The 15,875-nt window shown below is 38.9% G+C and overlaps 1 protein-coding gene across 4 annotated transcripts in view; it reads right to left on the bottom strand.

Moving 5' to 3' along the window:
* FOCAD (focadhesin) overlaps positions 1-15,875 on the bottom strand; it is a 319,129-nt gene that overhangs the window by 199,558 nt on the left and 103,696 nt on the right. For all 4 annotated transcript variants that reach the window (XM_042965277.1, XM_042965278.1, XM_042965279.1 and 1 more), the window contains one exon: positions 13,266-13,523. In XM_042965277.1, coding sequence (XP_042821211.1) covers positions 13,266-13,523 — 258 coding nt within the window. The remainder of the gene's footprint in view (positions 1-13,265; positions 13,524-15,875) is intronic.

Here is a 15,875-nt window from a genome sequence, read left to right as displayed (position 1 = left end):
GTCTTCCAAGAGTATTCACTGAATAACTGATTCTGTCATCTTTCAAGATCCTGAATTAACGATGTATCTTACTGGGGCACCTGGTGGCTCAGTTGGTTAAATGTTCAACTCTGATCTCAGCTCAGGTCTTGATCTCAGGGTCATGAGTACGAGCCCCACATTGGGCTCCACACTGGGTATGGAGCCTACATAACAAAAAACAAACAAACAAACAAAAAATATATATGTGTGTGTGTGTATGTGTGTATACACACACATATATATGTATATATATGTATGTATGTATATGTGTATATATATGCATACACATATATCTTATCAAATAATTTAAATGTTTCAAACCTAACCAATGTATAATTTTCTTCAAATTCATAAACATTTTTCAAAATAAAAGAACAACCTAATTTTGTTCACTAATATTCCTGACTTTGATTAGATTTCAGAATCTCCCAGTTATGATCAAAAGTACATAAAAGCACTAAACCCAATTGCAACCATGCTTGCTGATTTGCTGATTCACTGGAATATTCTCACTCTCTCCTCCGATAGGAGCTTTCAGGAGTTAGGACTGTGCATAGGTGTTCCATTTAGGTATAAATATCCGGCTAAATGCGATTTACCTATTTATGGAAGGGCCAATGGAAGCTAGAATAGAGACAAAAATAATCACACTAGACTGAAGATCTGGCAAGATTTCAAATAAAGGTTGAGGTTCTTATCTTAGCATTTAATCCTCTCTACAGCTGAGTAGGCCAATCTTAAAAATGTAAAGTTAGGGGCACTTGGGTGGCTCAGTTGGTTGGGCGTCCAACTTCAGCTCAGACCATGATCTCACGGTTTGTGAGTTTGAGCCCTACGTTAGGCTCTGTGCTGACAGAGCCTGCTTTGGATTCTGTGTCTCCCTCTCTCTCTGCCCCTCCCCACTCATGCTCTGTATCTCTCTCCTTCAGATATAAACAAACATTAAAAACATTAAACAAAAAATGCAAAGTTAATAAACCTTGTTTACTTTTTTTCTTAACATTATTTATTTATTTTTGAGAGAGAGAGAGAGAGAGAGAGAGAGAGAGAGAGAGAGAGAGAGGCAGGCAGAGAGAGAGGGAGAGAGACAACGTCAAGCAGGCTCCATGCTGTCAGCAGAGAGCCCGATGCAGGGCTCGAACTCACAAACCATGAGATCATGACCTGAGCTGAAACCAAGAGTCAGACAATTAACCAACTGAGCCACTCAGGCGCCCCAACCTTGTTTAACTCTTTCAAAAAAAATTTTAGTAGTTTGAGTAAAAGTTGTATAGAGACAGTATAAAACACCAGGTAACAGCACAGACTCTGGAACTATATGTACTGGGTTCAAATCCTGACTTCGCCAATTACTAGCTGTGCGATTTGGGGGAAATTAATCAAACTCTGTGCCTCAGTTCCTAAACAGTGGTGGCGGCAAATTCACAGAGCTGTTGGTAAGTTATTTAATATAGGCAAATTAAGTGATTAAAATAATGACTGCCATATAATAAGTATACGTAAATGTTAGCTATTTTCATTAGCTATTACTTTGAGAAGATAGTTTACCTTCTAATGAGTAGACTATATTTAAAACTATTTATTTAGCACTGCAATACTAAGAATAGAAGAATTCATTCCATAGTATCAGCCAGGTTATCAAAAGGTCTAGGACTGATTTATTCAGCAGAACTCAGACTTCAATCAAGTTGGCAAATGGGACAAGCACTTCACTTTTGGACCTTGGGCACTAGACAGGAAATTGATTAATTGAATACCTTTCTGCAGTGAATCTATGGTAATGAATCAGAACCCATACACCAATTAAAGGTAATTAATGGAAAAAACAAAACTAAAGGTCTGGCAATCATAAGGTCATTAAATTTCAATCAAGGATAAATATTTATAATGTGAATTCCACATCTAAAGCATCATACCAGAAGCCACTGTCTGTTATAATTATAAAACTTTGCCAAAACACAGTTTCTGTATATTTCTAGTATTGCGAGTTATAGTTTCTATGCTGCTTATAAATTATATCTTTCCCATATACTGCCATTTTTTTTAATTTATTGGGTTTTTAAAAAGAAAATCAACTGGTTTTGTTCATTGATGTTGTATCTATCCACTGTCTTAAACTCTCCTATCCATTCTAAAAGCAGCAGCTTTTTTTTTTGTCCTTCAAAGCTTTCATTTTTTTTCAATATATGAAATTTATTGTCAAATTGGTTTCCAAACAACGCCCACTGCTCATCCCAAAAGGTGCCCTCCTCGATACCCATCACCCACCCTCCCCTCTCTCCCACCCCCCACCAACCCTCAGTTTATTCTCAGTTTTTAAGAGTCTCTTATGCTTTGGCTCTCTCCCACTCTATCCTCTAAAATCAGCAGCTTTAAGTATAATCTCTTGCATTTTCTAAGGAGCATTGGCTTCTTCCTTTATAGTACATACGTAAGTTTTCTTTCTTTTTCTTGAATGAACAATGAGCAGAATCTCCAGAAAAATAGTAAAACTAACATCAGACATATTTCTCTGATTCTTAACCTAGATGAAACAGCTTCTAAATGAAATCTGACTCGGAATTCTACCTCGGTCAGTATAAAATACCCTCTGTCCTGTGTGAGAATTTTTACCTTGGATTCTGTATTATCTACTTGGATGATAATCTTCTAGCTTCTTAATGATCTACCCGGCTTTTAATTTTCACCATTTATTTTCCTTTTTAAAAAAAAATTTTTTTAAGTAAGCTCCACACCCAGTGTGAAATCCAACGTGGGACTTGAACTCATGACCTTGAGATCAAGAGTTGGACACTTAACCAGTTGAGCTACCCAGGTGCCCTTCTACCATCTATTTTCAACTTGTGTCACTGTTTCAAGGTTTGTCTCTTAGAGTCTATGAATCTCTCTTTTGATAAGGTAATTTAATTGGCTCAATGATAACTGGTGTATTTGGAATTCTGTTGTGTGACTTAGAAATTATAAATCACTAATTGTTACCAATAAGAGCTTAAGTACATATTTCAAATTATTTTTCTACTAACATCAAGAACTATTCGGTTCCCCCAAAAACCACCCTTAGCACATTCTCAACTCTTCACACTATCACATTCCCACTTTCAGCCCTTACCACGTTTTAAAGCTCAGACTTTAGTTCCAGGTAGTTATTTTTTCATACTCTACATAATTATTCTAAATTAGCCATAAGGCTTACTGGATATTTTGATCACCATTCAACATTTCTTCTCTGTGCTTTTCCCGGATTCATGTTCAGTTTTGCTAGAGCATGTCCTTGAGGGGTTTTCTCCCCACCCCCTAATAAAATCAGTAAGTCAGTAAGCAAGAAATGTTCTTGAATTCTTACACATCTGAAAAAAGTCTTTATTACCATCAGTAATAAAAGGTAGAATAAGGGGGGGGGGGGGCGCCTGGGTGACTCAGTCGGTTAAGCACCGGACTCTTGGTTTCAGCTTAGGTCATGATCTTGCAGTTTCGTGAGTTTGAGCCCCTCATCAGGCTGTGCACTCATGGTGCGGAGCCTGCTTGGGATTCTCTCTCTTTCTCTGCCCCTCCCCTACTCAACACTGTCTCTGTCTCTCTCAAAATAAATAAACTTGGAAAAAAAAAGAAAAAGGTAGATGAAGAAGGACAAATAATCCAGGTGCAGAGTGACTTTCCCCAAGAAACTGGAAGGTGATATTCCCAGTTTGTTGGGTATTCCAACACCCAGTGTGCTGCTGGTAAGAAATCGAAGATCAGTCTTACTAGGTTTTTCTTTCCCCCCATTCTGCTCTAAAAATCTCTTATGACTTTCTCTTTATCCTTTAAATTCTGGGGACAAATTTAGGTATTGATCTATTCTTACATATGCTGCTTGGCTTTCAGAAGGTCCTAACAATCTATATCCTTGTGTCTTTTTTTGTTTGTTTGTTTTTTAAGCTCAGGAAATAGTGTTTTGTCACGTTTTAAGTTTCTCCCCTTCATTTTCTGTTCCCTCCAACAAGAATTTCAATAGAAAGATGTTAGAGCTCCCAAAATTGACCCTCAATGTCTTAACTTTTTTTCTTTTCTATTTTGGGCTCTATATTCTGAAATGTTTACTTGAATATTCTGTAAATCACTAATCCTGTCTCCATTTATGTACTGTGGCAATCACATTTTTAATTTCTAAAAATCTCTTGTCATTGAATTTCTTCTTTGTCACAGCAGTATTTTTGTATAGAATAGCTTTACAACACCTCGTAAGACTTCGATCGTTTTTGCATGATCTTCTGCTCCCTGAGTTCTCTTTCCTCTGGAAACAGATTCTTTGGTCAGTTATGCTATTAAATTTTCTCAAAGTCTGATGAGCCTTTATTTTCCATTTATATATATATTTATATTCATATATATATACTTATATTCATATATATATTCATATATATATATACTTATATTCATATATATTCATATATACATATATATATGTATATATATACATATATATATAAATGTATATATATATTATAATGTATATATGTATATTATAATGTATATATATATAAATGTATATATATATATATATATACATATATATATATATATATATAAATGTATATATATATATATATATACATATATATATATATATACACATATATATACGTATATATATATATATATATAAATCAATGCTAAGTTGCTTGTAGGGAACTTGCATGGGTTGCTGCCATAGATGTAAAGCAATGTTTCCTTAAATAAGACTCTCCTCTTATTTGAAGGGTTGACTCCGGAAGAGCTAAAGAATGAATGGTAGGGGGTGTCTGGGTGGCTCAGTCAGTTAAGCAGCCAACTCTTGGTTTCAGCTTGTGATCTCACAGTGCGTGAGTTCAAGCCCCTGCATCGGGCTCTGTGCTGACAGCATGGAGTCTGCTTGGGATTCTCTCACTCTCTCCATCTCTCTGCCCCTCCCCTGCTTGTGTGCTTGCTCTCTCTCTTTCTCTCTCTCTCTCTCTCTCTCTCAAAATAAGTAAGCAAGTAAATAAATAAAGTGGGGGCAGGGGGTGGAGAATGAATGGTAGAGGATGTCAACTGGAAACTTCACTTTAAGAGTGGCCATGAAACAAGTCGGCGGGAGGCCAATCCCACCTTCTCCCTTCCCAATCCATTCATTAAAATGAGAATTTTTTATTCTGGCAATAGTGGGCTTTGGTGAGTTTTCCCCTTGAGGAGAATTCCTCATGACTGTTTTGAAATTCAAAGGTGCCACAAAATCTGATCCTCCTCTGAGTCCTTCACCGACACTTAGGCCATCTCAAGCAGGTAGTTCCCTTAGGGGGGTTTCGCAGGGAGAAAGAACTACTCTCATCCAGTATTTAACTGGGAGCAGAAAGATTCCACTACGCCAAATGCAGTACAGGGCCCCAACCTCATCAGACTCCAACCTCCCTCCTCGCTGAGCCTCAGAGCTCACATATGACAAGTGTTTTTGCTTCACTATATTAGAACTGGTGACTATCGCCTTGAAACTGAACAGAAAATCCCAAACAATCCCTTCAGTGAGAATCTTAAGCGGTTTACAATCTATAGACTCCTCAAAAGAAATTCTGCCCAATATGAACACTTAGGGAAAGCAAGAAATTGATATAGAACTCCTTGCTGAGTAAAAATTCTAGGCTTGGTGGGGAAAAAAAACAAAAACCAGAAAGATTTCAAAGGGTTCAAATGCCAGTTAAAAACATGTTTATTCCACAGATATTGAAGTGGGGTTTATAAAGAAAAAATAAGCATATTAGCACAGCATGGAATAGATACCTGACCTTGGATTTTGGTCTGTGTTTCTCTTTGTCTAATTGTTTCATGTTGACAGGCTCAGCCCAATTTTGCTCCGGGCGTAATCGATGCTATGGCTACAAGAGAATAGTAGTACCGCACTTCTTATCTGTAAAGCTCTTTATTAAAAGTATTGTACATTCCAGCTTCTTTTTGCTGATGTGAAGAACACAGAAAGCAGACTGACTTCAGGGGGTAGCAATTCATAGAACTCGGCGACAATAGAACAGAGTGCAAAGTGTCCAAAGACTCTTTGTGCAAGTTCTTTTATGGAATATATTTTCTCCTTTTCTCACAGCAGTAACTTACAGACCATTAAATTTCACACATTTCCTATTCATTTTCCATGTTAAAATATGGCTTATGACCCAGAGTGGAACTATCACAGGATTCTGCCCTGAAAGTCAGCTTTTTTACTGTTTGATAATGTGGGACTTTTAAAAGACCAGCAAGTCATGGGCCATGAACCTGGCCACGTAAGTGATTTCAAATGGCTCAAAAGTGTATACACTTATACACATGGAAAAAATTAAGCCCTGAACACATTACAAAGGAGAAGATTAAATTGTCGAAGAGTGCCAACTGTTCCCATTAAACAAGACCTTTAACTAGGCTTAACAAGCAAAATGTGAAAATAAAATAAAATTAAGTAAATAAATAAATACCCAGCTCTAGCTATCTCCACTTCAAAACAAGAGAAAAGTAAAGCAAGCACAAGGGCTCGGGAGAGGCAGGGAGTTTCACAAAACATCATCTGTCGAGCTCCTCGATGAAGGTAGGTTTTAAGGAAGGGATGTAGAGTTTTCTCAAGCCAAGGTTCATAAACATTTCCTTTTTTGGCATATTCTATCAGCCAGAAAGAAGTTGACAGACTTTACACGTAGTATTTAGAGTTATTCCATTGAAGTTGAGACACTAAGCTAGAAGATTGCATTCTAAACCATCTTGGCCATGGTTCATTCTACACCATCTAAAAACTATTAATCTTTGTGGCTCATGTTCTTTTTTTAAAAATTTTTTTTAAACGTTTTATTTATTTTTGAGAGAGACAGAGCATGAGTGGGGGAGGGGCAGAGAGAGAAGGAGACACAGAATCGGAAGCAGGCTCGAGGCTCTGAGCCGTCAGCCCAGAGCCCGACGCGGGGCTCGAACTCACGGACCGCGAGATCGTGACCTGAGCTGAAGTCGCCCGCTTAACCGACTGAGCCACCCAGGTGCCCCTGTGGCTCATGTTCAATTCAGATTCCTATGTCATCTTGCCATAAACTCTTCATATACACAGAAACACAGGAAGAGGGGCGCCTGGCTAAGCGGCTGACTGTGGCTCAGGTCATGATCTCACAGTTCGTGAGTTTGAGCCTCACGTCAGGGTCTGTGCTGACAGCTCAGAGCCTGCTTCAGATTCTGTGTCTCCCTCTCTGTCCCTCCCTCGCTCACGCTCTCTCTCTCAAAAATAAACAAGCATAAAAAAAAAAAAAAAAAAGGAAACATAGGAAGAAAACACATTTTCTCCAGTTGTAAAACTACTAAGTAGCACCTGGGTGGCTCGGTCGACTTCAGCTCAGGTCATGATCTCACAGTTGGTGAGTTCGAGTCCCACATCAGGTGAGCTCTAGTCCCACTTTGGGTGAGCCCTGCTTCTCTCTTTCTCTCTCCCTCTCTGCCCTCACTCACTTGTGTCCTCTCTAAAATTAAATTATATTAAATTAAATTAAGTCAAATTAAATTAAATTAATTTAAATTAAATCCAACCACTAACAGTAGCCTTGATTTCCAAAAGAGACTATAATCTTTTGTCAGGTGTCCTCCCTCCATATATTTAGAAGATCTACTGTGAAGGACCTAATAATTCCATTAAGACTTTTGTAGAATCATACTGCTATGTGGGAAAATAGCTTCCTCTAACACCTCTATCAACATCAGATGGAGAATCTCCATTCCATCAACTGTAGAGAAGCTATAATTAATATCTAATATAATAATTACATCTTATATATTTAATATATATTAATATAATTACATAATCTAGTATGTTAAATATATAGTACAAGAAAATATAGCAAATATTATAATAAGTAGCTAATAATATAGTTAATATAATATAGCTAAGCTAATAGGAAAGATTTTAAGAGTTGAATAGCAGCCTTTTCTTCTCAGGGGACAAAGGGGTCAGAAAAACATCTTAGGGGGTTGGTTGGGGGAGTCCCAGGTAAACATACGGCATTTACCTGAAGCCGCCTTGTTGATTTATTAACCTCTTCTTAAGGAAGTTCTATCAGTCTGAGACATTGCCAAACTGTCCATAGTCATGTTATATACAGGCTGGCCAATCATTGGCTAAGGGTTCAAAATATGATTTGATATTGCCCTTTTTAAAAGCTGTAATGATCAGGGGCAGCTGGGTGGCCCAGTCAATTGAGTATCTGACTATTGACTTTGGCTCAGGTCAATACTCATGGGATCAAGCCCCACGACTTAGCATGGAGCGTGCTTAAGATTCTCTTTCACCCAGACAAATATCATATGACTTCACTCATATGAGGACTTTAAGAGACAAAACAGATGAACACAAGGAAAGGGAAACAAAAATAATATAAAAACAAGGAGGGGGACAGAGCAGAAGAAACTCAAATAGGGAGGACAAACAGAGGGTTACTGGAGGGGTTGTGGAGGGGGGGTGGACTCAGTGGATAAGGGGCATTAAGGAATCTACTCCTGAAATCATTGTTGCACTAGATGCTAACTAATTTGGATCCAAATTTAAAAAAATAAAATTAAAAAATAAAAAAGTAAAAATAAATAAAATTTATTATACAAAGAAAAAAAAAATTCTCTTTCTCCCTGTGTCCCTCTCCCCCTGCTCATACTCTGTCTCTCTAAAAAATAAATAAAAATAAATAAAAATAAAAGCTGTAAAGCTCAGAAAATGTCCTCATTTAGGCCTACAGTCTACATCATCCCTTAATTAACTCGGTAAAGTCTGTCTTTAACATTCACTACCAATGATTTCACACCAGATGAAACCAGGTCTTGAACAAACCAGAGGGGTAGTGAATAGCTCGGTGAAGAGGAAAGAATAAGGCCAACTGGACATTACTGTACATGAGCCATGAAGCCATGTGCTTTAATGCTCATTCAGGCATCCCTCAAGGCAGCCTGAATGACTTATATCAAAATGTATGAAAATAACATTACTCAGTATCAGACAAGCAGGAGCTATTATATAAACATAACCAAAAAGCACACAAATCTATCATATCAAATTTTTTCTATTTCCAGAAAAAACACTAATTTAAGAAATAGACGGCACTCTCATTTATTATAAGCATAGGCCATGATACAAAAACCTCTCTCTTAACTAAATTGATGCATTTAAAACCTTCAAGACTTCCACGGGAATTTACACAGGATGCTCATTCTTGGATATCTCCCCAGAACATTCCCTCCGAGAAGGTAAAAGACACTTAACTTTTACCAAGTGCTGCCTGACCCGAGCTTATGTCTTCTGCACATTAAATCTCACGAGTAAGAGATATTTCTCTGGGTCAGAAAACTGTTAGGATTAGTAACTACTGACAGCACTTCTAGATGTGGGGGTGGGGGAGGGGGAAGAGTTGCCTATTTTTTTCAAGCGTCGATTTATTGTTGTGTCTTTGGTAACTATTTTAACATCGTCATTTGTGTCTAGTTAACTCTAAAATAGTACTGACAAAGCCAACTTCCCTTCAGACCACTTAACTCCACTAGTCTTCCATGGCCCTAAAGCTATAAATCCCAATGGAAAATGCATGCCCCAGGGGAACCAGGTGACAGACAAGGATGAAAACTCACTGAGGAGGAAGAGGCATCAAAACGCATGATTAGTAAGAAGTAACATCCTCACTTTTTTCAAAAAGCCCATTGTCTGTGTGGGGATGGGGTAAATGGGTGATGGGCGTTAAGGAGGGCACTTTTTGGGATGAGCGCTGGGTGTCATATGTAAGAGATGAATCACTGGGTTCTACTCCTGAAGCCAAGACTACACTGTATGTCGACTAACTTGAATTTAAATTAAAATCATCATCATCGTCATGTGTTAACTAAATGAATATTACTCACAAACCAAGATAGGTACTTACATGAGGCATAAGGCATGCAATGTCTGCTTAATAAATGTCTGATGGGGGTGCCTGGGTGGCTCAGTCGGTTAAGCGTCCGACTTCGGCTCAGGTCATGATCTCGCGGTCCATGAGTTCGAGCCCCGTGTCGGGCTCTGTGCTGACAGCTCAGAGCCTGGAGCCCGTTTCAGATTCTGTGTCTCCCTCTCCCTCTGACCCTCCCCCGCTCATGCTCTGTCTCTCTCTGTCTCAAAAATAAATAAACGTTAAAAAAAAATTTTTAAAATAAATAAATAAATGTCTGATGCATGCAAAAGCAAAAGCCTGTTTTCTTAGCGTTATGAACACTCACATCACATTACTAGTTGATACTGACTTGTACTACCGTTCACGGGCACTAAAAATAACTTCAGTTGATACTTTATAATGATAATAACAAGCATACCAAAACATACTTCATCACGTTCAAGCTTTTCAAATGCTTTCTCTCGCAAGAGCTTACAGTAGGATTCTTTCAATCAATTAAGATGTCACACAAAGCCGATCTTTAGCAAGCATACTGCACCTCAACGAATTCTACCACAGTGGTTAAGTGACCACCAAAACAGAGGTGAAAGACAGCCTCGAAATTCCTGCTCTTACCTACCTATTTACTTAGCTTCCCCTTAGTAGTAGTCTCAGACTTTTCTGTAGTATAAACTGCCCCATGAATTTGAGCCAATGACTGCTTAAACATAATATAGCTTCTTCCTCTACGGTGAGAACAGATAAACAACACATAAAAATTCACAAGCTTCATGCAGCCTTGTCAACTCAGTGAACGAAAGAGAAACAACCCACCAATAACGGATTATAATCATAACTCGTTTCGACTGAGTCTATTCCAAATATCTGCTCACAGTTAGAAAACTTGCTCTTTCCAAATATTCGGTCCTCTCTTTTTGGCTACTTTACCCGTAACCCGAGTCCCGTGAAAGGATATGAAATGGTCACTTCAAAAGGAGAAGTGCGGAAACACAACACTATCTCCTAGTTCAAGGATGCTCCTTTTCACAAAAACTCCACTTCTAAGTTCTTATCAATGACACTGCCTTTGCTTATGCATGAAGCTGAGGAACTATTTAAGCATTGCACCCTACTATTCATCGTAACGGCACAATTACACTCGTTGTTTCTCACTTCTTTCCCAACTACCCAAGAGATCGTCAACAGAAGTGGAACATACCAACTTCGATTTAGACCACTGCTTCTTAAACGTTTATTGAAAAAGATAAACAAACCTGATGGTCACGTTAGTACTTCCCCACCTTTTCTACTTCGTGGCACACATGAAAAATCAGGCTTATAAGGAGTGTGGGGTAAATACCTGAAACCCCAGGTGGTCAGAGGCTACCAGCCAAGCCAGCACCCTGAGCTTAGACTACTACATGGCCGCCCGAGAGCTCAGAGGGGTGAGGACCTTGACATACCTGAAACGCCCTCACACCAGTTCAGAGCTCCCACAACACGGGCTGAGACGTTCACTGCTGCATTTTTGGCCTATTTAGCATATCCCCACTTTCATTGCCAGGAAACGGTTTTTCTTTTGGGGGATCATCCCACCCTCAATCCACATGATCACGGTGGCATTCAGGATTGACCCTTCACCCACTTCCATTCTACTTAGGATGGCCAATTAAAGTGCCCCATTATCCTGCCACAATGGTTGATTCAGTATGGGCACACGACCCAATGAGGTCAATCCAAACACCTCTACGTCTCTCTTCCTTTTGGGCTATGAATATAAGGTTATAAGGCTTCGGGCTTCCAGCCAATTCACAGAGGAAACAAAGAAACTCTACTGTGGATATACTGTCTAGGTCATGCTTTTTCTAAATTCTGGAGCTAATAAGAACTATTTAAGACAGACGTGTCGCCATTACTTATAACCAAAAATATCACCCTAGAATTTCAAAGACCCAAGCATTTCCTGAAAATCAACACAGAATTTGATGTAATATACGTTTTACATCAGTGGCATACGCAGGTCAGGTAACCTACCACAGGACTTCTTTAGATAATCTCCAGGCATTATCTGCGCATTAACTATTATAAAGATATTATCTTATAAGGTGTCAGCACTGAAACAAAACATCTATTAGAAGCACAATCACTGCAGCATGTAAAGGGAGAAATAAAGTAGGAAGCAAATTGAAATGATTCACATTATGCATGGGTGATGGGCGTTACACCAGGACACAAAGGTACTTTGAGAACATCACAAATCCACTTGGAAAAATCAGACCACAAGAGGTCTAGTCCGAAGGAAAACTTTTTATAGATAGATCAATGGTTCCTCACTTGACTAAAAAGAATGAGCATAACAAGCTGGGAATAAAAAGAATCCAAATACATTCACTTCGTATCTTAATCACTTTTATCCTGTCTCTATCAACTGAATTTTTTTCCTGTAGGAACACACATTTTCCATAAAGAGATGAACTTTTTCTTCACCATGTTTAAAAAGAAGCATCAGCACAGATACTAATAAGCAGAATAATAAAAATACCTATATGGTTAGGAAGCCTTTCCCTTCAAAGGAAATTAATTCTTGAGAGTCTATCCAATGGGAAAAAGTTAGATTACTTTACCAAGGATAAGGTTAGTTACAAAAGGTGGACGGGGGGTGGGGGGAGTCTTATTAATGTCTAAGACTAGACAATGCTGCTGAAACAAAACATCTATTAGAAGCACAATCACTGCAGCATGTAAAGGGAGAAATAAAGTAGGAAGCAAATTGAAATGATTCACATTATGCATACAATGTGAATGTATGCATTCCAAGATCTGTGCAGATAGGAAGAATCCCACCATGTTGATCATTATAGATAGCAAGGACTATTTTTTAGCTTATTAAGGGACTGAATCAAGACAGAATCAAATTGCCAGAAGTCAAAAAGAGATCGATGCCTACTGCATAGGTACCTTTATCCTAAATTGATTAATCTGCATCCACTTTAAAAGATCAATATTAGAACTAAGGGATATTCATCTGTGAACAGGCCGCAAGAGTTAACAAAAGTGTTGCAGATTAGCCAATCTACCAAAAAAACAATAATACCACAATAGCATCACGTGTAGATTTCAGTGTCAAGTGTGTTTTCATGAAGGAAACGCGTGCATCGTTAAGCATACATCAACTCAGTGTAAGGACAAAAATGAACAAATTGAGAAGATAAAGATAGCCCACCATCCTAAACAAAGGAATCAACCCATAATTTAAAACTTTGATAAGAATCATCCACGAACTAAGAAAAATCGACAATTCCAACAGTTAAGCTTTACTCCTATTACTGTCCCATTATTTTCTTACTTTACCTGAGAGGAATCTGCTTGGGCCAATTCTGTAGTGACCTTCAGTATTTGGCGAAGATTTTGTCCTTGATCTTCAACAAGGAGGTGAGCCAACAAAAGAAAAACATGCGCAGGGATTACTGTGGTTATAGGGAGCAAGGACTCTACGGAAAACAACCAGTCACTTGCAGCAGACTTTTCTCTCATCACTTCGAGGATCCTCCAGGCTGTAAATATTGATCCATACATGCCGGTTATGGGGAACGCAAGCTTGTAGGAGAGCTGAAAAACAAAAACAAAAACAAAAACAAAAACAAAAAAAAGGCATGAATAAGTGAGGTACGTGTGCTTGTCAGAAATATATTCATTTATTTTTATACTTCATCGTAAGAAATCAATCCTTCCAACAAAATACGAAATTTTCGATTCCTGCCAAAAACTTCTCAGCATGTAACTAAGCTAAGAGGATTACGCAAAAAGAACAGTTGTTAGATGGAACTCTAGGACAGATTCTTTCAACTTTTCCTCCTGTTTACCATTCACTCCCAGCTAAGGCAGGGAAAAAAAAAAAAAAAAAGGATCCATACACAAGATCCAGAGGCAACAGAATTTGAAGAGAACTCACTACCACTAAAAAAGTATTTGCCAGTGAGAGGGAAGATTCAAAGGGGAACAAAAAGTCACTGTATCTGCCCAGCTCCAGCTTCGGTAAGAGGCAACCCTGGGCAGGTGGCAGACTTAGACTGAGGACAGTTCATTTTGGTAACAAAACAGTATGTTGATAGCAACAGAGTTAGTTCAGCTGGAACCGGAGAATACGAATAACTGTGAATAGCTCCTACAATAAGAAATGACAGCTGTAGAGTGAAAGGATACCCAAAGAAGATGGTATGCTGAAGTCAACCTGAGAAATGGCTCCTCACAGAAAGGAAGTAGAGCAGTCAGGGACAGAGAATAGACAGAACTCAGCCAGCATGAGCAATGCGCGAAATGGCTAAGGAGAAGCCACAGACATTAAAGAAGCATTACAGATTGCCTGCTGATAAAATAATTCAATTCACTTAGAATGTGATGAAACAAATTCGAAGGATCTAGAATCTAACTGTCCAGTTATTAGAAGCTGATTTATATGGTAACAACTAAAAGGTTGGGAAGTAAAAATTAAGCTTTATAGAAGTTTTTTTTCCTCTTTCCTTTTTTTTTTTCTTTTTCCTTTAAAGTGAACTCATCACCCGGAAATTGAGTCACATGTTCTTCTGACTGAAGAACGTCAGAAGGTGACCTGACTGAAGGTGCCATCCAGGCACCTCTGAAATTTTTTAAATAATGGCTTTATTGGGACGCCTGGGTGGCTCAGTCAGTTAAGTGTCCAACTCTTGATTTCAGCTCTGGTCATGATCTCACGGTCATGAGATCAAGCTCCACATTGGGCTTTGTACTGGGCATGGAACCTGCTTAAGATTCTCTCTCTCCCTCTCCCTCTGCCCCTCCCCCACTCACGCTCTCTCTCTCAAAACATAAAAGTTTAGGGGCGCCTGGGTGGCTCAGTCGGTTGAGCGTCCGACTTCGGCTCAGGTCATGATCTCGCGTTTCATGAGTTCGAGCCCCGCATCGGGCTCTGTGCTGACAGCATAGAGCCTGGAGCCTGCTTTGAATCTGTGTCTCCCTCTCTCTCTCTGCTCCTCCCCTGCTCATGCTCTGTCTCTCTCGCTCTCCTTCAAAAATAAATTTAAACACGTTTAAAAAAAAAATAAAGTTTAAAATTCAGTGAATTTTCGGGGCGCCTGGGTGGCTCAGTCGGTTGAGCATCCGACTTCAGTTCAGGTCACAATCTCACAGTCCATGAGTTCGAGCCCCGCGTCGGGCTCTGGGCTGATGGCTCAGAGCCTGGAGCCTGCTTCCGATTCTGTGTCTCCCTCTCTCTCTGCCCCTCCCCCATTCATGCTCTGTCTCTGTCTCAAAAATAAATAAACGTTAAAAAAAAAAATTTAAATTCAGTGAATTTTCATAATTCATGGAGTAGTGGAACAATCACCACAACTAATTTTCCTCACCCAAAAGGAAACCCCACACCCATTAACAGTCACTCCTCATTCCCCCAACACCACCCTCGCAGCCCCTGGCAATCCACTAATTAACTTATTTTGTTTCTATTCTGGCTATTTCATATAATAGGAACCACACAATATGTGTTTTCTGGTGGCTGGCTCCTTTCACATAGCATGTTTTCCAGGTTCCTCCAGGCTGTAACTTGTATCAATACCTCATTTGTTTTCGGGGGCAAATAATATTCCATTGTATGGACGTACCACATTTTTATCCACTCATCAATCAATGGACATGGGGTGGTTATCACTTTTTGGCTATTATGAGGAATGCTGCTATGAACAGTCCTGTAAAAGGTTTTGTGAGGACGTACGTGTTCAATTATCTCAGGTATATGCTTTAGAGCAGAGACAACATTTGAAAGTAAACCCCACTGTAAAAACAAATCAAGAAGCTATCTTTATGGATATGAAAAGACCTCTGATATGAAAATATAAGATGCAGATAATGTGCCTGGAATGCTATCAATTATTTTTTTTTAACGGGGGGTGGGGGGGACTATATATCTGTATTTGCTTGTGTATGCAA

Source organism: Panthera tigris, chromosome D4 (genome assembly GCF_018350195.1).
Source record: "Panthera tigris isolate Pti1 chromosome D4, P.tigris_Pti1_mat1.1, whole genome shotgun sequence".
NCBI lineage: Eukaryota > Metazoa > Chordata > Mammalia > Carnivora > Felidae > Panthera > Panthera tigris.
Note: the sequence above shows the minus strand (reverse complement) of the source record. Positions and strands in the feature narration are given on the sequence as shown.